The 25,948-nt window shown below is 37.9% G+C and overlaps 2 protein-coding genes across 6 annotated transcripts; one reads left to right on the top strand and one right to left on the bottom strand.

Annotated features, from left to right (window-relative positions):
• Nucleotides 1–459: 459 nt before the first annotated feature.
• ezh1 (enhancer of zeste 1 polycomb repressive complex 2 subunit) lies at nucleotides 460–15,162 on the bottom strand. Of its 3 annotated transcripts, none has more exons than XM_043235863.1 (20): nucleotides 14,746–15,162; nucleotides 12,695–12,898; nucleotides 11,617–11,742; nucleotides 9,891–10,013; nucleotides 9,321–9,438; nucleotides 8,409–8,618; nucleotides 7,567–7,669; nucleotides 6,058–6,221; nucleotides 5,783–5,874; nucleotides 5,492–5,654; nucleotides 4,329–4,510; nucleotides 3,702–3,793; nucleotides 3,567–3,595; nucleotides 2,822–2,947; nucleotides 2,245–2,423; nucleotides 2,036–2,131; nucleotides 1,838–1,919; nucleotides 1,669–1,749; nucleotides 1,500–1,584; nucleotides 460–1,404 (listed from the first exon to the last, which is right to left on the bottom strand). In XM_043235863.1, the coding sequence occupies exons 2-20, from the start codon at nucleotides 12,830–12,832 to the stop codon at nucleotides 1,344–1,346; spliced, it is 2,250 nt and encodes a 749-aa protein (XP_043091798.1). In that variant the 5' UTR covers nucleotides 12,833–12,898; nucleotides 14,746–15,162; the 3' UTR covers nucleotides 460–1,343. The 3 variants fall into 3 exon arrangements, with proteins under 3 accessions (XP_043091798.1, XP_043091797.1, XP_043091800.1); XM_043235862.1 differs by having other exon boundaries at nucleotides 12,695–12,845; nucleotides 14,746–15,160; XM_043235865.1 differs by lacking the exons at nucleotides 9,891–10,013; nucleotides 11,617–11,742; nucleotides 12,695–12,898; nucleotides 14,746–15,162 and adding an exon at nucleotides 9,727–9,881.
• A 3,586-nt stretch (nucleotides 15,163–18,748) lies between these two features.
• On the top strand, nucleotides 18,749–25,040 carry ramp2 (receptor (G protein-coupled) activity modifying protein 2). 3 transcript variants are annotated; one of them, XM_043235867.1, is made up of 6 exons: nucleotides 18,749–19,063; nucleotides 19,589–19,650; nucleotides 20,448–20,505; nucleotides 23,250–23,279; nucleotides 23,422–23,590; nucleotides 23,685–25,040. In XM_043235867.1, the coding sequence occupies exons 1-6, from the start codon at nucleotides 19,015–19,017 to the stop codon at nucleotides 23,932–23,934; spliced, it is 618 nt and encodes a 205-aa protein (XP_043091802.1). In that variant the 5' UTR covers nucleotides 18,749–19,014; the 3' UTR covers nucleotides 23,935–25,040. The 3 variants fall into 3 exon arrangements, with proteins under 3 accessions (XP_043091802.1, XP_043091801.1, XP_043091803.1); XM_043235866.1 differs by having other exon boundaries at nucleotides 18,768–19,063; nucleotides 19,589–19,653; XM_043235868.1 differs by lacking the exons at nucleotides 18,749–19,063; nucleotides 19,589–19,650; nucleotides 20,448–20,505 and adding an exon at nucleotides 22,583–22,901.
• Nucleotides 25,041–25,948: the final 908 nt, after the last annotated feature.

The following is a 25,948-nucleotide window of genomic DNA, read 5'->3' as shown; positions in this document are numbered from 1 at the left end:
TCTTTCTATAATGGAATCCAGGTTTTGACGAAATTCATGCCTGATACAGTTAAGTGTGTCCAACAGATATACCTGCTTTTAAACGCATCTGGAATATCAGTTACACCTGACTTTTTCAGAAAGCTCAGTGTTTTGGGATCAGCGTAAAGCAAAATGTAGTTACAGCATTTTACAAGACACTAGGATTCATGTTCTCGACTTTGCAAAATAATTGCGTATATTTGTATTGAGTGGACGTGTGAAATGCAGTTACAATTCTAGGGCATGTTAAACAAATATGATCATTTGGTTTAGTTCTTTATTTTACATAAAATGTAACATATGACAGTGAAACCCAAACCCTAACTCTTGTTAGGCCTATTTTGTACACTCTTTTGTTCACTCCAAAAAAAAAAAAAAAGAAGCCTGCTAAACAATGTCACTCTTTAGCTCACAGTTCACATTCAGTCTGTCGGTTTATATGGTTACTTGTTTTGTTTATTTCTACAGAACATTAACAATATTTGACCTCATACAGTTTAAGCAGCGATGAAGATTAACTGCCTTAGTGCTATGTTAGCAAGAATGCTAATCTCTGACAACATGAGCCAGCTTTGTGCAATACAGCAAGCAGCTTACAGCTGAGAGATAGATAGATAGATAGATAGATAGATAGATAGATAGATAGATAGATAGATAGATAGATAGATAGAAGAGGTATGCACATAACAGTAACAGGCTAACATCAAATGATACCAGGTTGCAGACAAGTTTACTGAAATTTGCTCTAAAGAGAGAAGATACTGACCTGACTGACTATAAGTGCAAATGTAACTATGAAATATTGCTTATTTTGCAAAACATAATATTTTGACCAGAAACAACAATAACGGCTAAGTTTGATGCATTCGGTTTGCAGTTACAGTATATATTAAGTATACAGAGGTTATAGCTATTTCAGAAGCTGTTTACAGAGCCTTATGAATGGAGAGATGAGATTAAAAAAAAAAAGAAAAACTTCATGACAGTTGTTCAAACTGTAATTTTTCCTTCTGCGAAAGAGAAAATGGTGCCATCTATCAATATCCTGTGTTATTGGCCATATAGTGCAAATATGGAGGAGTGGATTTATAAATCTGAGGATGCCTTTTGGTTTCTTTAGGTCTTTACAAGCATTATCTCGAAGAAGTAAACAAAAACGCTTGTTCAGACAAGTCAATTAAACCACAGGTTAAGGTAGTGACATCACCATATGACTGCATCTTCAAATCAACCTGTGATGTCGGTGAAGTGCAAAGCGTTGTGGGTAGGCAAAAATGTTACCAGGTACCAGGTAAGCGAGGACACACTCGAGGAAAGCATGTCTACACGATGTCGATTTCCCTCTCAATACCCACATACTTCAATGCATCTGCTTGACTGTATCTAAGAAGCGGGAAAAATAAAACGACACAACAAAATGACAAGAAACTGCAGTGTATTTGTGATGCAACAGTATTGCTGAAGCAAACAAATCATACCTGTAGTCAAAAAAGAGCTCTTCTCCTCGCTGTATAGCTCGCTTGGCAAAGATTCCAATGCGATGATCTCCATTAACCATGACGACTGTAATAACAACCAACACCACACCAATGTGCTTAACAGCTTTAACACAAAGTGCTCCGATATTTACGTGATAAAATAAAGTACCTTTCGCGTAACAATTGGGGTTGACGGAGTGGTTGGCGAATCGTATTTTATTCCCTTTTCGAGTGGCATCCACTACAAAGTCTGGAATGATAAGAAAACACTATTTTAAAAACACCACATTTTCATCTAAAAGACAACTAGAATAGAACAGAATGAGTGAAGCTGATACCATTGTTCAAGTTGAACAGAAAACTGGACATGTACTTGTCATAGATTCTTCCTCTCCTGTCTGCTTCATCCTGGGAAATAAGCTACACACACACACACAAACACGATGCATTAATCAGAGCACTAATAATAATGTAACTTTCATAAAAATCACAAAAGCTAGTTCTCATCATCAGGCGCGTGTGTGATGTACACACACCTCTCCACAGTACTCAGAGATGAACTCGTTCTTCTGGACTGGCTCTTTGATGAATGTACCCCACCCCGCAACATCAGATGGGGCCAGGAGCAGGTGCTGGCAAACAGGTTAAACAACATTTACTAAAGCATCTTCTGTATCAGTTATTTCCCTTGACTGATAAAATGACAGATAGGTCATTTACAGTGTCACTGGAATGTACTTCATACCTTCTTGAGTCCTCTCTGAATGCTGCAGTTCTTACAGGAGACCTGTTTGCTGTCCCAGTGGTCTGCGGCCCCACAGGTCATGCAGAGGTCAGGGTCACACTCCCGCACAGCCAGGTAACACGGACACTGTTTGGTGTTACACTGAGTTTTACATCGACAGCCAGGAAACCGGTTCTGACCTAGAACAAATCCCCAGAGCAGGACTCGGTTAAAGTGTCTGAGGTGTCATTATACCTAAAATAAATGGACGTCCAAAATCGTGCTTTTTGATTGAAGTACACTAATTTGTTACAGTTAAGGTGCTTCATTTCTTCACTGCGCCACTAATGGTATGAGCTTGTTTTGTTGGTGCCCTCTAGTGGTGTATAGACGTAAAACCAAGAGAAATAATTGAGCATTGGACAGAAACGTAATTCTACAGATATTATATATCTACACAGTACAATGAGCTTTTAGAGTGTAAGCTTGGATAAAGTGAGAGAGAAAGGGAAAAAAACTTGTGCAAATACTGTATACTTCATATTTCATGAGTTTGCATGTGCGTGTGTGTGTTTATGTTCATTTGTGTTGAACTTACACTCCCGATCACACTGGCAGAATTTCTCACAAAAGTTTTGTGTCATCACACACGAGCAGGAGCTATCACATGGGTGCTCAGGGTGGTCACACGGCTGATAGTTGTACACTTGATTGGATGAGTTGTCTGTTAGACGAATAGAAAGGCAAATAAGAACAATTCGATCCAAAAATGTGTGTTTATTATGTATTATTTATATTTTTATAATTACTTTTCAGAAACTGCACTCACGAAAAGCAGTTTTGCTAACATTTTACTACAAGGTTTGATTAGCGTTATTAACAAACATATAGAGTCTAACTGTTAAAAATTGACGTTATTGTAAAGTGTTACTGCAATTTTAATATTTAATAATCATATTTAATGGAAATAAAAACATTTTTACACTGACTATAATTACAATGCCAACGATAGATATGCCTTTTGCATTTTAGCCAATATTCTGACTGCATATTATTTATTTTAAAATACTGAAAATACTTAACCTTAAAATATTATTGTCTTGTTATTTTCCCATGTTTGTTTACTGAGTCTTTGCTTCTGCACTTGAACGTTAATAAACAGTTTTTAAAAGCACTGGCACATGAACAAACTATCAAACTGACTATTATGGGTACTATTCGCCAGCCAGAATAATCTCCCTAGCTATAGACACCTCCATGGATTTCCTTCTGTTTGTCCATTCCCGAACTTGCCAAACCACTGAAACCTCATCTCGATCTGCTATTGAAGTTGAGAGTCTTACCTTTCTTAAGCTGTATCTTTGCCCATAATCTATCAAACAAACAGAAACAAGGTTGAGCTCTAATGTTAGTGTTTTGCTGCCTGTGTAAGAACAGCATGCATCTGACAGCCAGGTAAGAGTGTGTTAACATCTTGCCTGTGCTTTCGTTTTTTCTTCTGAGGTGAGATCCCACCATCCTCCAGCGGGACACGGTGAATCAGCACCTCTTTCACTGCAAACTCGTAAACCTGACAGAAAGTCACACAAAAATCACATGAAACGGAGCATTGCAACATGTTACACACACACACACACTGCATCACAAACCAGTGAACACTTAATGGGCGTTAGTCAGAACTTTGAAAGCCGTCTGAGACCTAACCGCTCATTATCATGTTGATCTTTGCCATATGAGCTCTCACACACACTAACACGCGCACACACACAACCAAAACAACACTCTTCTAGAAAAAGATTTGGACCATTTCCTAAATGAAAGAAAAACACATGATTTGAGGTAATCGCATTTCCAGTTAGCCAAACCACAGTCTTTCTGGGAAAAACACACAGGCACACACAGTCATACATTTAAACGCACACATTTTTGTCGTCTTTGCTTTTTAGCAAACACTGTAGAACTTGACGCGCGTTTAATACATTTTAATTCACTTAATTCGCAATCTGCATTAATGAACTCCTTTACCAATGAGTTACCAGACAAAACATTGCCAAACTAGCAAAAGACACATATAAAACTCCCTGTTTATTATGATTTGGGCGTACCTCTCTACATGTCTTGGTACCAATGAGTCGAGCAATAGAGCAGAAGTTGTTGTAATATGTGCCGTGCAGGACTCTGAACAGAGACTCCTCTCCTCCGCTCCACTGAGGTGGCGAATCAGACTCCTCTGTTCCTTCCTCTCCTGGTCTCAGTTTGGCGGGACTGGGACACCGAGAGTTGCCCTCTGACACATAAATGTATAATGTCAGGTTTTCATCAAAACACTCTTTGCTAAAGTAACTCAGAACTGAATGGCAGCAGCTGATATTTGATATTAACTTTTTAAATTAAAATTTTATGCAATTTTTGGGGCCAAAGTTTGGGGTCAGTAAGATATTTAAGAAATGACTGTTAAATTGATCCAAAGTGACAGTAAATGTTACTGTTGTGAAAGATTACTACTACTTTTACTTTTTATTCATCTGAAAATCCTAGAATAAAATGTAAATAAAATGTAATTTTTGTGCAATGTTAATGCTAATAGGAAAATAAATGATTTCTGTAGCAATGGCTGCTGAAAATACATATTTCCCATTACATGAATAAAATAAAAACTAAAATTAGTCATTTTTAAATGCTAAATGTGAATTTAGGCATCACAAAATTATAACGTACAGTATGCAAATAGATATTAATCTTGGGATTTGCTAAAGATTATAATGTTATTGAATTATTTGTGTTTTTAAAAACTTTACCTTAGCATAAGATGATGACAAAGGTAATCTAAATGTAATTATGAGAATAATAATTTAACTAAAAAGGCCGTAATACTGTGTAAGTGGATTATCAGATGGTGTATCTCTAATGATACTACTGATACATTGTTCATGAGCTTTATTCTATTTGCTTACAAACATGTTTTAGTTGTTGCTTGAATGTGATGACTTTAGGCCAAAATCTCTATTATACTCTCTCTAGAATCCCTCCTTTAAATAAAAGCCTGTACAACTGTTTTCCTGTTTTATCACCCGACAAGCGAAAATAATAATTATTACTTTAGTAAACACCACTACTAATGTTCCTACTTCCACCGATCTCTCTGTTGCAATTTCGACAAACAACTCATCATGGGACAAGAGTTATTTTTGGCAAGGGAAGGTTTAGCTGTGTGTTTCATCTGTGTTATTTTGGTCTGGATAAACTATTAACTCTTTATCCACTGTACCTGAGGAGCTGGTGGTCTCATGGTCGCTGTCTCCTTCTTTTCCCTCCTCGCCAGAGCCTGAGGGGGTGGGGCCACAGGAACTTGAGGGGCGTGGCTGTCGCCGTCGGCGACGGGGCCTTTGAGACCTCTGCATGTTTTGATCAGCGAACTCTTTTGCCCCTTTCTGTGACCAAAGATGAATATACAATTAAAATATAAAATTAATATAAAATAATCCAAGTTCATTAAATTGTAAAATTCGCATCTAAGTAGAAAAACGTATGAAACTGTTTTGCATTCAGAAAGCTGTACCTGCAGCAGAAAGCAGTCCAGTCCACAGGGCTCTGTCTCCATTCGGATTTCTTTATTCTTCCTCTTATACACATTAGGAGATGCATGGAATGCTGAACACAAAGAAGTGCTTATTTACATCCATTTTGGATGATTTAATCACAAGTGGTCACTGTTAACTCTAACATAATTACAATTACACTACATTTAGTACAATACTCAGCTAACCACTTGTGAGCGGATCGTATCAGACAAACACAGAAAGTAGACTAGAGAAGGACATTATAATTTCTTACGGTGCAAGAAGCAGTCGTATTTAAAGCAGCGACGACAGAAAAGTGTGTGAAAAGAGTGCAGACTTTGCTCTCTCTGAACAGATTTGGCAAAGGGGCCGTCCATGTTGGGCGTGCAGAGAGGAGGCAGCTTCACAGGGCTGGATGGCTCCAGGAGATCCTTATACCTGCAAGAGAGAGAAAAATACACTAAACTGAAACAGCTCGACAAAGCTGCATTTATTTGGCCAAAATATTATCGTGTATATTATGTATTCAAATATTATAATATATACTGTTAAATATTATGCACATTTGTAATAACAGTATAATAATTTTCTCTTTTAGAATATTTTTAATTTACGTAACTTATTCCTGTGATGCAAGGCTAACTTTTTAGGATTCCAGTCCAGTGTTGCCAAGTCTGCTGTTTTCCCACAGAATTGGGCTACTGCTGCCATTGCTTGAAAAAGCTTGTATTTTCCCCCTCTAAAAGCAATGTTTTAATGGGCTAGTTTTGAGTGGCAAATAGAATGTTTTGTTCTTAAAACCTGGCAACCCCGCTCCAGTCTTTATTGTCACATGACGCACAATGAAATCATTCTAATATGATCTGCTCAAAAGCGGTCAGTTGTGCTCCTTTACATTTTTGCAGAAACCATGATGCATTTTTCTATCCAAAGAAAGTGTATACTGTCACTGTTCATCAATTTAATGTAAAAAGGAAAACCAAAAAAAATGTGATCCCAGACTTTAAAGAAAAGTGTACAATTGTGCTATTATTTACTCATCCTCATTAACTGCCCTAGTCAAAATGGGCTGTTGTGCTGAGTGTATTTATGTATTATTTCTGTGCGATCTTTAATCAAAAAAAAAAAATGAATGAAAGAAAGAAAGAAACAAAGTTACACAAGTTTTGAGTGAATACAATGATGACAGAATGTTCTGTTTTGCATGAACTATCCCTTTAAAGTAATGGATTTGTTTGACACACATAACAGGCCATTAAATACAACTCTCACCCGCAGATTTCCCCCAGCCAGCGGAAAGAAATAAAATGAGCACAGCTGGTGGAATGAACAATAATGACATGAAACGGTAAACAGTTGGATGATAAGGCAAACTGTGATGGGTTTTTGTTTCCACTGCTGCTGCGGGGGCTGCACAGACAGCTGACAGCAGAACTCGAGGAGCTTCCCATGAACCTTCATTTACCACAGCTTGAAGGTGGCGTGACATACACCTTCCTAATCATGTGAAGAACGCGCACGAATGTTAGGTTTGCCATCATGGATGCAGACTCTTGGTGAATAAAAGCTTTAGTTTGGGACAGCGTCCCGTAAATTAATTAACTGGACTAAACACTAAAACAAACGAACCTGTTTGTCCAAACAATGGAAGTCATAGGAGTATTTAGAATAAGGTTTGACAGCATACACAATTTGGCGGGCCGATTTGAACCTGGACTGCCTTGTGTCCTGATCTTATTCATTTCTAAAAATGAAGGTTAAAAAAATTAACAGGGTGGCCTACTTGTCCTTCAGCTCCTCCATGGTGCCTTTGTAAGGAAACATTGACGCAATAGCTGTGAAAATCTTGTCGTGAGGAATCTTCTTATTGGTGGAGAGCTCTCTTCCTAGTGAGGAAAAAGCGAGACTAAAATCAGCATTGTCCTGAATTTGACTTCTAAAGCAAAAGTAGAGTAGTGCATGGGCTTATGTGTGTGTGCATGTGTAAGGGTCAGGGTGTACCGTAACCGGACACTGTCCTAAAACAAACTGAATGAACAAACAGGTTTGTCCAGCCCTCACTGGGAATAAAGGCAACACTCAGAGCAAACAATTGCACACATAGAGACAGAGCCTGATCTGATGGGCAATGCATGTGAGCTCTGTTTGTTGTTAAACCACTGAAATTCAAATCATCAGGAAGCTGAAAGCTCTACGGTGCTGCACCATCAATTGTCTATTAAAAGCCAAAATCTATGGCAATTTGACCCAACATATCATCAAAATTACTGATTCATTTATAGGTCTTATGATTTTTTTAATATATATATATATATATATATATATATATATATATATATATATATATATATATATATATATATATAAAACAAAGGCATTGATACATTTTTGGTCAGTAAACCTGTGTTTTCTTTAAAATAATTAAAATTAAATGTAAATAATTTCATTCAAACTAATAAAAAATAGTTTTTAAAATGTATTAAACATTTTTGTATATTATTTTAACATTATTATACCTTTTACATTTACTATACATATTTTTATTTATCATTTATTTTTATTTTTTTATTTTTACATTAAATAATTATTATAATTATTCCATAATTTTCTTTAAAACCAACTCACCTTCAGCAGTGCTCCTCCTCTTCCTCTTGAACAAGCCCATTTTTGACTCTTCTATTCCTTCAGCTGTAGTTTTCTGCACCGTTTTCTCCTCCTCCTCCTTATTCTCTGTTCCCTCTGAGGGCTCTTCCTCCTCCTCTTCCTCTGGGTCTGAGTATTGGCTCAGTGCCTCCACCAGCTCTTTAAAGATCTCATCATTTATGAAGCCTCCTTCTGTTGGTACAAGATACTATCATACTTACTGCCTGCCTAAGATTCACAAACAAGTTATGAGTAATATATTGATTATCATGTACACTACTGCTCTATTTTTTGGTGCAAATACTGTGCATTAAAGTAACTTGACATTATCATTGAAGAGCAGCAATAGTAATTTTCATTTTGATTACATAATAATAGCAGTATATACTGTACATGTCAAAGTTAAGCTACTATGGGAGGAACTGGACCGTGATGTCCATAAGAAGTGTCCAAGTCAATGTTTGCAGAAACTGACAGATCGGATGTCCATATTATGCAGAGATGTAAAGGCTGCTAATACTGGATATTTTGATGAATCGAAAATATAAGCATTTTCTATGTATAAATTGTTTATGTAATAAAATATGTTTTCGTAGTTTATGTTGTACCCTTTTTAGTGCAAAATACAAAAAATTAAAAATATTATACAAACCCCACTTTTCTAAACTTTTGCGGGGCAATGTAACTTAAAATATGAAATAATGCATTTTAAAATATATTAAAAAACATTTATTTTAAGTAATAACATTTCACATTATTGATTTTTTTTTTGTAATTCTCCCTAAAAAATGACAAAAAAAATCCTTTAAAACATTCAAGGTTTTCTAGAATAGATTCAGCTCAGGTCTAGCGATGCCTCTCATAATGTGTATAAATACATATTGTTATGCTCACCTCTGTCTCCATGCACCCCGTCATAATTGTCAATAAGCTCTTCCAGGAAAGCTTCATCCTGTTCCAACACCTCGTCTCCCATGTAGGGGATATTATGCAGAAATGTCTCATCTTCCACCTCAGTAACAAAGAGAGGGAGGAAAGGCGTTTTTGTGATTTTATTGACTTATATAAAGACATGTTCCATAGACATTCATGCATCAGTGAGGTTCTTCTAATGAGAGATAAATGCACGATATTGTGAATGTGTGTTGTGGGTGGCTGTTTTTGTGTATTCCTATATTTGTGCCTCTAAGTGAGTGTAGGCGTTTAAAGACGCACATCCTCCTCTACCTGAGAGAGGATTTCAAAAACACATGCTTCGAGCTGTCAGAACATGTGAATGCGCTGCTGCAGGGTGACCTACTTTCAAAATGACCAGTGTCATAAATGATGCTTTTCTTCTATTTTCATCTCTCTCTCTCTCTCTCTCTCTTTTTTTGTCTGCAGACACAGGCTTCAAATGGTGATCATGATTGAGTGCTTTTTATGTGTGTTAATGTGTGTGCGTTTATTGTCCACATCCAGTACCATGAAGTTCTGCTGCAAAGGGGACCAGGAGTACATGAATGGTATCCCAGCAACAGTTGTCAAGGGACGCATGGCAACTGCCTGGTTCGGAAAAGACGGAAAGCCAGACTCTACCATGCACAACTGTGATTGGACAAAAAAGGGAAGACAGGAAAACAGAAGACAAGTCAAAGTGTCACTCAAAACTATTAGAGGACCGTTAAATTGCTTTAGTCCTGCCTATGTTAATTAGTCAATATATTTTACACTGGCTATATTTTACTGACAGATTACTGAATTTAGATCTATTGCATTATTAAACGAAACGTTGACCCAAAATAAAATACTGTCATTACTTAAATTGTTTTAAACCTGTACGTTCTTTCTTCTGAGAAAAAAAGACATTTTTACAATAATTTTTTCACAAATAAATATTAACTGAGGCTTTCAAATTTCAAAAAAGACGTAAACGTATCATGAACATTGTATGGACTGTGTTCCAAGTCTGAATTTCTTAAAGCCATACGATAGCTGTAAATCGTTTGAGTCAAGCTGAAACTGAGAAGCAGATGAGGTGGATTTGTGGCCAGATCATTCAGAGAATGATCGTTCTATGAACTGGATCAAATGACTAATTAAAAAGATTTACGAATTAGTCACCAAAACTTCCCTCGGAATGCAAACTACTTTATTTATATGATCGTGTCTGTCAGTCGCTCAAAGCTTGTATGGCTTCATAAGGAACGTAGTGCACTCTCTGTACAGACCATATATGTTTTTAATGCTTTTGTGTCCTTTTTGAATCTTAAAAGCTTCATTCATGCTTAATGCACCGTAATAAAACTAACAATATTCAGTATGCCTCCTTTCGTTTCATAGGAAAATAAAGTCGATAACACTAGTGACCAATTCTGACGATTAACTAGTTTCCTATTAGCATGCCTATTATTGAATCATTGTTCAGCACATCTTCTGCATGACCATAATGATGCAGATCTTTAAAATAGCGTGATCAAAAAGTCATACTGGAACAACATGAGGGTATAAAATAAAATAATTGAATTCCAAAAATATCAAGAATAGAAATATCATAAGATCAAGATAAATAAAATATTTGCTTTGGTGTTATCTAAAGAAGTATGGTATTGTTTTCCAGTGCTATTGCAAGCAAGATCCAGCTGTTCTGGTATGTTGAGCAGTCTCTCTATATTCCACAGAGAGCTAAGCTCTGCTGTGCCCGCTGGCTGCTTTTATTGTGGATATCACAGGAGTTTCAGATATTGAGCTCTGGCTTGGCAAACATACAAATACATTTTTGGCAACAGAGCAATTGTACGAAAAGAGAAACAAAATGCTGCAGCATTTTACCGGCCTGCTGGTAATATCTGACCTGACTAATTAATCAGAGGTTAACTGTGCCACAGCCAGTCCATTAATAACATCATTAGATTGATCTAAACGCTTGTCAGGAAGGATATGATAAAGTAGGTTCTGCAGGAAATAGAAGGCAAACTGTGGCACCTGATCTTGAGCCATTACTGGCATTATGTTAGAATAAATTATGTTTGGAAACGGCAGGGCAAAGCGGACTATGTTTTGATTCAGCTCATAAATCAGCTAGGGGGGACAGTCTTGTGCTGAATTAGCAGGAGCAATTCATAGTAAAGTGATCTAGTGTCACGGAGCAGATGCAAGACGCCCTATTCTGGTGCGTGGTGGTCAAGGACTCCAGATGTGTCATTCTTGCCTTTTTGCCGGGCAGAGAGCCACTGGTTGTGGAAAGGGGAATGGACTGGATTCTGAGCTTGGACCATTCCTCATTCAGCAGATCGGTTCTTGCTTCAATCTTGCGGCGATTAGACTGGAAAAGAGCCTGTGAAAAACACACCGCAGAGACTGAATTATATGAAGTGAAAGTTACATTTGTATAGTTATAATGACAAATCTAGGAAATAAAAATTGACAGAATAATGAAAGGTTCTAAAAGAAATTGTTCAGAAGATAGTGAAGATAGCCTATGGAACACACTTTCTGCCTCGTTCTTTTAAAAAAAGCTACATCAGATCTCAAAAGCAAGCATTTGACTGGTAGTGTGGAGTAAAAATAATGATCTCTTTTGTTGGACGACAAGTTTAAAAATGTAGACAAGGGAAGTGTAGCTCAATTAAAGCATGTTTAGCTTAGCTAGTTAAAGGAAGGCTATGTGCTGCCGTCAGAGCAAGTGTGCTACTTGGATTCTCTGATGTCCCAAGTAGATTTTTTAAGTCGGGATGTGAAAACAACATGCACACTCGCGATACTACAAAGATTTGTTGGGTTTGTTGTCCAGGCAAGGCACTGAAATGAAGCACAGAAATCCACCTTTTGATTCGGCTACAGTACATCTTTATCATTCCTTAATTAATAGAAAGATTGGTAATACTTTAGAATAGGCACCACTTCTTAACTATTACCCACGACTTTTACCTCAATAAATTCTTAATTTGCTGCTTATTAATAGACAGTAAGGTAGTTGTTAAGTTTAGGTACTGGGTATTAGGGATGTAGAATAAGTGCTTGATTAGCACTAATAAATGGTGATGATTTCTAGTAATATGAATGCTAATAAGCAACTAATAGGTGTAACCATAAAAATAAAGTGTTACCAAAAGTTCAAAGAACAGCATTTATTTAAAACCGAAAATTGAAATCTTTTGTAACATTAATAATGTATTTACTTCCACCTTTGATCAATGCATCCTTGATGAAAAAAAGAGAATTGCTATAAAAACCCTTAATGACTCCTAACTAGTAGAATGAATGACATATAAAGAAAAGAAAAGTACCTTGACCTCCTCAGCTTTGCGGAAGCGTTTCAGCTGTCTTAACCTCATGTACTCAGACTTGACTCTCTTCTTCCATTCCAGCAGACTGCGGGGGGGCTTTGCAGTGCAGGACCGTGGACCTGACACCTCCTCCATCATCAGCCTCACCTGGCTACAAGAGCACACGACCGATGCTTCAATAAACGGGATGACTTTCAGACAACACTGGAACAAACAATATATGTTTAAGGGTTTTATCAAATTAATATTTCAGACTGTTCATAAAAATTTTAAAACGTTTTATGTATGTTTGTGTGCGTGTGTGAGATATATAATATATATTAAACATAATAATTATCATATATAATTACACAGTGTTGGGAAGTAACTAGTTACATGTAATTGAATTAAATTAATTAATTACATAATAAATTTAACAGTAATCTGTTACATTTACTGAGAAAAATGATTATATCATGGTTCCTTCTGAAAATGTTAATGATTGCAAAGGGGGTTATATTTGAATATTTTTACACACACATATGTAATGCTCTCTGACCCTTCATAGACAGCAAGTATATTACCATGATCAATGCACTGAAACATAGCAAGGACACTGGTAGAATGATCAATGTGACGTGATATCAGGGATTTATGAAGTTACAAGAGTACTTTTTTGTGCACAAAGAGAACAATAATAACATATTTATTATCTTCTTTGCGCACAAAAATAATTCTTATCAGAAAGCTCTCAGATTCCATAAAGATATCTTAATTTGTGTGAAGTTTTGGGTGACCCATTGCTTTTAAATGTGTATTTGACATCAGAATTAACTCAGAATAAAAAGAGGCACTAAATGTCTGATTTTGTGGTGGCTGTGCTTTCAAATGAAATGATTAATCTTAATTCGAGTGATTTTGAAAGTCTGACAGTAATCAGCGATGAATACAACTGTAAGGTTACCCATGCATGCTTTAAATTTTTGAAAAAGATTTGTGAACATCTGTTAGAAATTTTGAAAAGTAATTCAATGTAATCACAGTTGCTTTAATAAAGTAATTAAAACAGTTACACTATTTATTGAATTGTAAATAGGGTAACTTACAATCTGTAATCTATTACATCTTCAAAGTAACCTTCTCAACACTGTAAATATACTATGGTGAATAAAATCATCTGTACTGATAATTATTCTCATGAATCCATAGTTTCATCTTCTCGGTAAACATTCTCTGGTATGTAATAAACAGTACCTTCCATAAGGGTTCCCGTCAGATGTGACTCACTCTCTTTCACACACACACACACACACACACAGACACACACACACACACACACACACACACACACACACACACACACACACACACACACACACACACACACACACACACACACACACACACACACACACACACACACACAAGAGAGACCTATAAATTGCATGACTCAAACTTTATCATCAGTAGTGACTCCATATAGGACTCACTCACTGCCCCCTGCAGTTCACGAAACACAACTAACATTCCGCATCACACACCATTTAAAGGTCTCCAATTCAGAATACAACTTCAGGTTACCCCCCAAAAAAGTCATTTAACGGACAATGACACGAAGAAACGCGTTGATTGGCCAGGAACAAAACAGGCTATGGAAATCGCATCCAAGTGACACTGTGCGGGGAAAAACACGCGCTGGCTCCTCTCAGTGGAAGTGGGCGTGTCTCTCACAAGCCCATATCACCACGGTGCGGATAAGTGCGTAGTACACTTTTCACCATTTCTTAACCCTCCAATACTGCTTTCTCGAACTTTCGAGGAACCGAAACGAAATATAAAATGTTGTTTTAGAACGAATAACGCGAGGCTGCGCGGGCCAAGACCGAAAGCGTTAACGAAGGACGCTAAGCTCCGACAACGCCACACGTTAAAAAAAAATACGCGCAATAGACACTACGGAGCAAGCGATACACGCCGAGGCGATTTATTAAACATGTCTCGCGCACATGCTCTAGCTTCCTCGCGCGCGCTGGGGGATCGATACGGAGAATCGCCGTCGCAGTTTGAAATACCTTAAGAGTCCCTGCTCCTTCCTTTAAACCCTCTCGCGAATCGGCTTCGGCTTCAAGTACGCAGAAAAAGAAGTCCGCGTGCCCAAAAACGTCCTGTAGCGAAAAACGGTGTCCTGGCTAGCGAGCCGCTGCAGATGTCGTTGCCAGAGCGCTTGTGTTGAGGGATGCGAGGATTCCTCGGTCGTCCGTAAGCATGTCGAGATTGTAGTTGTACAGTTAAGAGCTGCGCACTTGGTTGGCACGGTCAAAGCACAGGGTGACGTCTTTATTATGAACATACTCCAGCTCTCTTTGGCTGGACCACAGGCTACGAGTGCGCCGAGGAGGAAAATAATAACGCAACTCATTTTCTGAATAATTAATAGCCTGCACGCAAACATGTGCACGAGCTCTGACGTTTAGTACGAGTCATTTAAAACGTGATTAATCGATTTAAAACGATTATCCGTCTATTATTATTATTATATTTATATATATGTATATATATATATTTTTTACATTATTGTTATTATTGTTGTTGTTATTGAAAATTCCGTAGTATTGTGCCTTATGTTAATTATAAATAAATATACACATGCAAAACAAATTAATACACAGTTGAAATATATAACAAATAACGTGCTGGTGACATATAAAACAAGTGACACATAAACCTCTGAAGTAGTTACTTTATAGCAAGATAACTAATCATATACGTAATATGTACACGTGGCTGTTAATGTATGCAGAGACAGAAGGTTCCGCGCAAAGGGGCTTGGCTTGAGGATCCAATGCTTGTTGTTTTTGGACGGCTCCCTTGAGATCCGCAGCGCTTAGCATGTGCTGTTTTCCTCCAGAGAGCGAGCGAGGGCAGCGTGACAGAAGGCACTGCCCTTCTCAGTAAGTCACACGTGACCGACGAGAACGCGCTCGAGAGAGAGAGAGAGATCGCCAAGCCGTTTAAGAGCATGAATAGCAGTAAATGCTTTTTACGTTCACCGCTTTCTGGCACTGATAATATCAGTTATTGGCTATTACTAATCTGTGAGCGCCAATGGCTGCTGCTGCGACTGTTATTTTTTTTAAATAATAGCGTATGCATGGTATAGATAATACAATAATAATAAGTTTTACATATTGTGTTACGTAATTTAATAATGCATCTCCTAAAGCTTGATTTCGACAGATGTTTTGATATTTATGAATCCACTAGGGGGCGACATGTAGCCATTTGTAACGCAGTCTTAAAGAGACAGATCACCCAAAGTCTTACTCGAGTTGCTCTGAACTTGTTTGGCTTTCTCACTTTAGTTAAACACAGAATGAGATATTAGGCAGAAGGACGATGTCAGACCCTGTTCAGTTTCAGATTGTCTGAAAAAGTGTGCAGTGAAAGTAAATGGAGATTTTTTTTTTTTTGCTGTTTTACAAGCTAGGATTTTCATTTTATTTTTGACGTTACTATAAAGAGGTATTCCGTGGAATTGTGTTAATAGCGTTAAGCTCCAAGTGAAAGAATAAAGGTTTTTGTTGTGTAAGAACTGAAAGTCACTGCAGATGTAGACCAGTTCACCAAAAATGAAAACTGACTCATCGTTTACTTTCACGTCAGCCCAAACCTATATGACTTTATTTTATGCAGTGGAACGTAAAATAAGCTATTTGAGAAATGCGTTTTTGTCCATTCAGTGAAAGTCAGTTGAAACCACAAAAGTGATCCACAAAAGAAAGTAACGCAGGTTTGGAGCAACACGAGGGTGAGTAAATCACGTCACAATCCCTTTAACTAACAAGGAAAAACTATTCTGTCAGATACTGAAGTTTTGTTTACTGTTTCTGAATGTAATCAGATTTTCTGTCTCATTCTGACACCGTGTGTGTTGTTTTGAGCTTATGCAGGCTTGGTTAAAGATTGGACATGTGCAGGTGTTTTAGCTTCTTCTGTTTGTAGAACTGAGGTGGTGTTGCTCTACTCTTCAGTATGTATCAGATGGAGTAGTAACGCAATTTTTCCTCCCAGCCTTATCCCAGTAATGGGCCCATCCTAACAGGGTTTTCTTAGGCCAGTCCGGTGTTTATCTTGGACTTCACAACAGAAGCAAACACAGGCAGAAAGATAGACATAAGAGGGAGGTCTTATCTGTGGAAAGTTTTTAATTATGTGCAGTGTAAACCCTGGATGTTGGTTTTGGCATGTCAAATGAAGATTAGTATCGGCCGGTGTGTGGGGTACTGAGGGATGGGCTCTTTGCTCTGAGGCCCGGAGTTCAGAGGATGAAATGAAATATAGTAGAGACTGTGACATTTGACATGCTGTTGAACAACTCCAGATACAGAGACTTTAAAGAGACAGCTCTAGAAACAGAGGCTCCTCTTCAGGAAGTACGTTTGGCTAAAAACATGTGCTAAATGTAAAGGGTGTAAATGCAAATGTGTATACAAGCTTTCTGTTTGAGATCGATAATTAACTAAACGAAAATCGTTAACGAATATCATATATTACATCGTTTTTGTACATACTTTATTATATTATGGCATCAGTGAAAGTTATTTTTTTGTTTTTTAAATAAATAATTAAAGAACGTGTGTACAACTATAAAGAGCCATTTGTATGGTGGAAGGTTTCTGAAGATTCTAGTAAAGAAGTTCTCACTTAAAGCTTTTATCAGAAGAAAATAACAATAAACAGAGAGACAAATTTTTTCACAAGTTTTTACAGAGGGAGACTCATTTGCTCAGAAGGTAGGTAGACATTTTGCATGTGTGTTCCCATGAAAAAAAAGGTTTTGGACTAAACTGTATTTCAGTGAATCCTAACATCAGCGTGACAGTTTCATCCCTGTGTGATCTTAATTATAAACACCTTTTCATATGTTTAGAAATTGTAATATACTGTTAAAAAAGCATTTTTGTCCTCACTATGCCATATGAACTCCAATTCTCTGAAATCGAAGTGTCCCAAACTGCTAAATAAACCCCGCATTTTCTGTCCCTCTAACTTAATCTGCTTCATAAACAGAGCAAACCAATTAAGGGTGGAAAACAAGCCTCTCCTTACTAATGTGAATCAAATGTGGAAGTAATTTGGGTCCTCAGAACTTCACCAGGCACCAGACCAAGTCCAGCTGAGTGAGAGAGGGGGAATCGCCAGATGACGTTGACTTACACATCTGTGGCTGTGAGAGAGTGTGTGGACAGAAACTCTAAGGGAATGATACTTTCTCCTCTTGCATCACTCCTGAGCTGAACTGAGCGCACGCCAGTGGTGGTCATAGTGTACATGCGTCAATGGCAGTGGTGTAGCTCTGTGTACGTCAATGGCGAGGGTAGACGCTCCTCTGGGCCAATGCTCAGGGGGTGGATTTGTCATCAGGCTTTATCTCTCCCCTCCTTCTCCGCAGCACAGTTCGCTCTCCAAAGCACCTGGGGTAAGACCCCCTGCACGGCTTGACGAGAATCCCTGCCAGAAACATTAAAAGAAACAGTCTGTTTGGAATGAGGCTGCTTACTCAACTCTATAATAATAAACACTGTGAGACCTACCACAGAAGCCAGTTCTGATCTATTATTTTAAAGAAGTGCCTTAGTTACAATGTAATTATTCTGTATTATACATGTATTTGGTTGCCCATGCAGGTTTGGGACTTTGAATGCACTTTATATTAGGATTGTACACAGTTGATAATAAATATGAAGTGAAAAGTGAAATATGTGTAAACATCCGTGGAAAGCATCCTGAATAGCAGAATTCTCCATTTCCGCATTGTTTTCACAGTAAATACCAGTACATCGCATTGTGTAGCCTATATATACTCTACATGATAAACAAATGAGTCAAACTATAAGCAAACTCTGGTTCATTTAAAAACAAAAAGCCAGAAATGTTTGGCTGACATAAAAAAAAAGAGTTATTATTAACAATTTGAAATTATTAAAACACAAAAGCAATAAAAAGCAAATATGACCGATTTGATACAACAAATAGTGATGGCAAACATGACAGAGACAGACAAATGGATTAAATAGAACGAGAGAGAGAGATAGCAAGAGAAAAAGTGACAGTGAAGATAATGTTGTTGAAATTCAGAGAGACAGATGATGGCAACATTGGGATATAATAGACTGCCCGCCCCTTCTGCAATGTCTCTCCATTTGTGAATCCACCACCCCTTTAAGGAAATGAGCACATCCTGTTGTTTTAATAGAGTCTTCCTGTTGAAGAGTTCATACATGTGATATTTGGAAGCTGAGGTGGACAGGCAGATAGAACTACCACTGCATTAAAACATAATGGCGCACATATCTACTTCGAAACCAGCAGGGACTCTTCTGTTTTGGGGTGAGTATCTGAACCTTCAGAATAAAAGCTTGGTTTAGTGTGCTTGAAACTTAAAATCAGAGGCGATCTCCAGCAGAAAATTCTTGTTATTTTACCAATATTGAACAAAAACTTACTGTGTTAACTATTTTCAATATTGTACAAATGTTATATGCGAATTTTATGGATATAAAATGTGTCTAACTGATAATTGAGAATATTCTGGTTTGATTGTAATATATTGTAACATAATGGAATGTCAAGTAAATTGCACTGCTGACTTCTTTCAGATTATTCCTTAATTTAGTATATGGTAGATATAGATAAATTAGACAGCTTTTGAGGAAATAACTGTCATGAACTGGTCAGGACAAAGGGAGGATGTTCCATGCCTCTCTCTTCATCTACTCCCTTCCTGCATCTTTTTCCATGCCTGTCAATATTCCCCAGACTGCTGGAATATGCTGTCTTACAAAGACAAATAAGTGTGTTTCTGTATACAAGTGTAATTCAAATAAGTTTTTTTTTTGGTTGGTTTTTTTTTAGTCTCCCTGTGTCTAATGGTCTCAACTACGCTGACCCTGGTACCAAACGAACAGAAAGAAACCGTGGTGAGTTGTGTTAAAGGGTTGGTTCTCCCAGAAATTAAAATTCTGTCATCGGTTACTCACCCTCATGCCATTGCAAACCTTTAAGACCTTTGTTTATCTTCAGAACACAAATTAAGACACTTTTGATCAAATCCGAGAGCCCTCTGACCCTGCATATGGCACGTTTAAGGACCAGAAAGGTAGTAAGCACATTGTAAAATAGTCCTATTTTCAGTGCGCAAAGAAAACAAAAATGGCAACTTTATTTAGTGATTCCACTACTCAATCTCATAATTGTGCGTATAAATAGTATGTTAAATAAAAACAAACACTTGTGTTAAAGATACGGAAAAACTTGTGTTTATGCTATGCAATGGACAGGTTTATGGTTGTGAGGCAGATCATGTGCACATGAAAATTGCATATTATATGCACACCAAACAAGTGATATATGTGTGTATACATATATATATTTGCGTATCAATACCATGAGTTTTTGTTTTTATTTTGCATATTACACATTTTTATGAGACCAAGCTGGGTTGTAAGTCAGCAGCACCACACACATGAGTAGTCTTCTGATTGTGGTAGTTCCCTTGCTGTCTACGGAGGGACAGAAAGCTGCAGGATTTCATCCAAAATATCTTAAATTGCGTTCTAAAGATGAACAAAGGTCTTGCGGCTTGAGTAATTAATGACAGAATTCAAATTTTTGGGTGAATTATTGCTTTAAAATGAAATTTGCTCTAAAAAGTTATTTTTGTAAAATTATTCTCTGTATTTCATTATCATTTATTTTTTTCTCCGTGCTCTAGAGACGAACTACATTAACCGTGCCGACAGAAGTACAAACCACTGCATACACCAGAGCAGGTGAGCGATACAGCTGTGTAAATATAACAGACATGTCCGCTAATTTCTTTGTTTTTCTGAGTTGCATGTCCAAATAAACCCTACTGTGAGGTGGTTTTCAGTGTATGGATTCAATTGAGTGCGTACTGAGCAACAATGAATAGAAGACAGTCAGTGCTTTGAAAGGTTACTGCTACAAAGTTGATAAAAACTTGTGAAAAGAATATTGTGGTGCAATTCTACATTGTGGTGAGAGATTTTGTTGACACTTTCAATCCCCTTTTTCTATGCATACGAGAGTCTCTGGAACAAAGAATAAACTAACTCTTTCAGTTTGAGATTTTAATAAACACATGGGCACTAGGGAGATTTACGCTGGCCTGTTGTTAGGAAGCAAAAACAGAAACAAAGTCTGCATTGTTCAGATATATATTGAAACTTGAATAACTCATATAGCATGCTGTCAAATAAAGCCATTTTTTCTCCACACAAGACTTTTTTATTATAAAACTTTAATCTTATATATGAAGATAATGTAACTTTAAACATGTATATATATATATATATATATATATATATATATATATATATATATATATATATATGTGTGTGTGTGTGTGTGTGTGTGTGTGTGTGTGTGTGTGTGTGTGTGTGTGTGTGTGTGTGTGTGTGTGTGTGTGTGTGTGTGTGTGGAATGCGTTTGGTGAATCAGCATACACTGCATCACTGATAGTTCCTATGGAACCGTTTTAGACCCTACTCTGAAGTAAGAGCTAATTTAGCTCCCCCAAACAGAGTTCCTAGAACTAAATACGTTCCTAGTTCCAAAACACACACACACCAAAAAGCGGGAACTTCCGCCAATAGTTCTAGGAACTATGGAAAGGTTCCTCCAGTGTGTTGTGTTGGAGCGAAAGCCCCTTAACCTGACTGAGGTCTATTAGGCTTACAGGATGTTTTGAGTTCTGAAACTCATCTGTCTTTTCATATTGCGATTAACGCAAAAATATTTCTATTTGAAAAAAGTAAAATCAAAACCTTTTTAAACACGAATACCAGACTAAATGCTTTTTTGCAGAACTAAACTATTGGTAGTGGTTGGTCCGTCTCACATGGTCAACATGGGATCCACAAGCCCGAAAGTGTTACATAAACTGTTCCAGCCCTCCCTCGGCCCTGGATTCGCTTCTTTCTCCTCCTTTGAAGTGAGTGGTGAGCTGAGAGTTTGTTTCAATCACAGCTGGGCTCAAACCAAAAGTGCAGCCCTTCAAGCACAGATGGCAAACTCTGATTATATCGTTTCCCGAACTCAATCTGTTTAATATGACCCAGTTATTCTTAAAAGTGTCCGTTCCATCAAGCCGCCCTGCTCTGCCCCTAAATGTTCACTTATGTTTCCTGTTTGGAAACAGATGCGAAAAACTCAAATAAATCAGAACCACTGAGCCGACAAGGAATCAACCTGAGAGAAATGGAGTGTTTTCTAAAGGGGAAGACCCGTTTGCAGATGTGCATCTGGACTGGGTGTGCTCAGCCCAGAAAAGATCCGCGCCTCAGGGAAACAGCAATCTTTAAACACAACAGTGCTTTACCATTTCAAGAGTCAGGACTAGAACCGAGAACTGGTTCTCACACAGAAACTGTTCCATTTATACAAAAGCACCAAAGTGAATTTTGTGACGCTTGGGTTGACTTGTCTGGAAAAAAAATATCTGACAATTCCACTACTACTCACCACATCACCACTACTAAGGGAATCTTCACGTGACAACAATGTACTAAAAACAGATATGTTTTTCCTTTGTTTTTTTGAAAAGTTTTGCGTACAGAACCATATCCATGAAAAATAACTAACAATGCTGTATTATGGTTTTCAAGCACTCGTGCACATAGACTGAATATGTAATATGCATGTACACGACATTACTGCTTACACAACCTGTAAAGAGGGCTTACGTGCACCCCTTGAGGGTCTGAAAATGCAAACATTTGAAAAAAAAAAAAAAAAAAAAAGTTTTCGAAAACTGCCGTTATACCGCTCAATACACGTTTTAAACAAGTGTTTGTTCAGTCACTAAACTGTACAGGGTTTTTTTTATTCAGTTGAAGCCTGACTGGAAAAGAGTGAGAGTGAGTGAGCGAGAGAGAGAGAAAGGCAGCCAGAGGTGGAGCGTTATTACGTGGGAAAATTAAAGCGTTCTCGATCAGCAGCTTTCTGAACATCTGGTAACCGTGATTGTATGTGGTGACGGCGCATCACGCTTCCACCCGTCGCGTTTCCTGTTATGCCTCGCGTTCTTCGGTGGAAAAGTTCAGACACTTTCAGCGGCGGGTTGAGAGCAGCTCGCCAGCGCTCGTTTGTTCTGATATGAGGGTATCGTTCGGCTTTTTAGGCGTCTTTCTGTCTGTTATCTGTGGTAAGTGTGCGTGTGTGTGTGTCGATAGAAAACTTCAGCTTTAATTTAAACTGAATCAGACAGTGTATGCAGTGCATGAGAAATGCTTTGAAGGATGCAGATGACAAATGTGGTTACAAACGCTTTAACAAGATAAATGCTATAAGTCGTAGTTTTTTGTCTGTTTTTTTTTTTTTTTACTGAAGCTAGTTATGTTTGGTATTGTTTTTAATGACCAGAGGCAGGGGGTTTCATTTCATTTCAACAGTTTGGACACATCACGTGCGCATTTTGCCTAATTATATTTACATATTGCGTACATGTATATGTTTGTGTTTGTATTTATTTACAGTACTTATATTTTTTTAGGTATCGGCTATGGAGATGGAGGAACATTTGGTACGTACATTTGCTATCGTAAGAAAGTTTACGTTAATGAACTAAGATCATTACTGTAGATATACAGCTTGTCTGTGACAGAAAACTGCATTATGCGGGACATGATGATTCATTATTTGTTTTTATTTTGTTTACATCTTAGGCTGTGGTAACAAGAGCATCTGTGACACATACTGTTCATTTTGTATGAACTATTCCTTGATAAGTCAAGAATGCTACGGACTGCTGGTGCAGTTGTGTCAGTATAATTTTGTTGCTGCTATGGACTCCATGAACAGTACTGACTGGTGTTCACTGGAAAAAGTAAAAAGGTACATGCTATGGATTCATTATCAAATGTCATATAATTCTTGATGCGTTTGATAGCAGTTGGTGACTCTCTTTCTCCGTCTGTCTCTCTGTCAGTGCATACAACAACTTCACTGTGTGTACTGAGACTGTTGCCGAATGTCTGCTGCTTCCCTGGCCGAATCAGTTGGTTGAACAGATGTTTGTGAACATCCACTCCACCTATTTTCACGATTGCCCCACAGAGGCACTGCGAGACCCCCCTCCCAGCATCATCCTTGCCCTTGTGATGACCCCCATATGCCTAATCCCCGTTATGGTGGTCCTAGTTGTTCTCAAGACTAAGAATGGAGACAGGAGGTCATAGGCGTCCAGGTGCAAGAAGATGTTACTTAGTCATTCTTCTCCTCTATTTTTTCTTCATCCAGTATCCCACCCAGGGATAATGTCCTGGCTCAACGCTCCACAGTCATTGCGCACCTGGGCGTCTCCAGGACTGACTAAACCAGGATGGAGGATGTGCATTTGTTCTGGGGGTGACCTCTGACTGGAAAATGTTACTGTAATTTAGTGGAACATTTGTTGTCTAGAAATGCAAATTTATCATGAACATACAGCTACTGCGCATGACAGATATTTCACAACCAGCATTATTATCTCCAAAGTGCACATATAGGCATCGTTGTCTTCTGGATTTAAATTCATAATCCAATGAAATGTGAAATGTAAAGAGATTCGTTTGAAGTATTCACACAAATTGTGTACATGACCAGATGCAGAACCACAAACTCATTTGAGTGTCCATTTTATGCACTGTAAGAAATCTTTAACCCGTGTTTTAATGTAGGTTTTGATGTTAGTTAGGTGACAAGAGCTGTTTAGCTGACTCTGGGAATAATGTCTTCGTGATTTCATTTCTATTTTGACACAAGTCATAACGTTTGACTTTTTAAATTTATTATGAAAGCTATTGGGGAATTAAGCATAAACAAATCAATCTGAATGCATGACAAAACAAAGCCGGATGAAAGCCACCAATTTCAATAGGCAGCTTATTAAATATCTGTTTATTTATCTAAGTTAATGACATGCGGGTGTCTCTGAAAAGTAAACGTTTAAGAGGAAAGGGGATGAGATTGCAATGTCCACTTACATTGTCCATTTTTAATTTTACTCTGCCCCTCACAAAGAACTGCAGCGTACTATGATTACAATATAATTACTGTATCAATGTAGTCACATGAACGAGACTGGCATTACTTTGTGTTTTATAATAACATCAGTAAGCGTTTATGAAGGATGAATCTTACACATGTCTGAATATAGTATCATCTATGCCTGCAGATCGTTTTCTCTTTTTTTATAGACCAACCATTTTAAGAGCCTGTGAACTATTTTATAATTTTATACTTCACCTCCTACTTTGATTGGACATGTGTTTTTAATATAATTAAACCACACCTTTTACCTAGAGTCTATCATTGTGATTTTAGCAAAAGTGTCTTTGTTGTGTGATTTTAGTTTTAAGAATATATCATATTTTGTCGTGCCTCTCAAAGGTGGCTCTATGATACTTGCTTGTCGGTGTCAGAGAGCTCAGATATTAAAGCTCAGAATTCCCCTCACACTTCAGACGGATTGGTGGATGTTGGCGTTTAAGAGCGGAAATACTGGAATAGTGAGTGAAAAAGCGAAGTGTCTAACATCTTCCAGTGAGCTTCTTTAAAGTCAGTTATAATTACAAGATATTATTTGTTTATAGCACAAAATTCTGGTGAAATCGCTGCCAGAAAGCTTAAACCATCCTAAACTGGTTTAATATGGTCTCCCAGGCAGCCTGGCCGGCAATACAAAACCTTAAAACTAGTTTAAGATGGGTTTTATACCACTCACTGCCTTCAGTCTTGATGTATCTCTCAGTAAATAGGTTAATATCAAATGCAAATATATAACTTTTTATTTAACTAAGGTAACTCTGCACATCGTTTCGTGAAAGTGAGACTCTGAGACGCCGTAAAAACGCCCAGTAAAGTGTGTTTGTGTGGACTCGGTCTGGCAGGGTGTGGTGGGAACGAGGGCAATCGCCCTCCTCCTTTGTCTCGTTCTTCGGCTCTCCTCCGGCTCAGGTCAGGCCTTCCTTAAGCCCGGCCCTCCTCCGGCAGCTCATCCAATCCGGCGCCTGTCTCACAGGTCCCGCGGGAGAGGACACACCTCACATCTGAACCATTCGGCCATTCACAGCTGGCCAGATGCTTCAGGCCTTCATTACTGCCAGATCTCACTGTCAGATCCCCGGCACTGATCCAAAACACAGATGCACATCTGTACCCTCCCCTGGCCAGCGATTTATGCAATTAAGAGCTTACAGTCGCATTGTACAA

The sequence above is a fragment of the Puntigrus tetrazona genome, chromosome 3 (genome assembly GCF_018831695.1).
Source record: "Puntigrus tetrazona isolate hp1 chromosome 3, ASM1883169v1, whole genome shotgun sequence".
NCBI classification, from domain to species: Eukaryota; Metazoa; Chordata; class Actinopteri; order Cypriniformes; family Cyprinidae; genus Puntigrus; species Puntigrus tetrazona.
The sequence above is the reverse complement of the archived record's forward strand: the minus strand, read 5'-3'. Positions and strand labels throughout refer to the sequence as shown.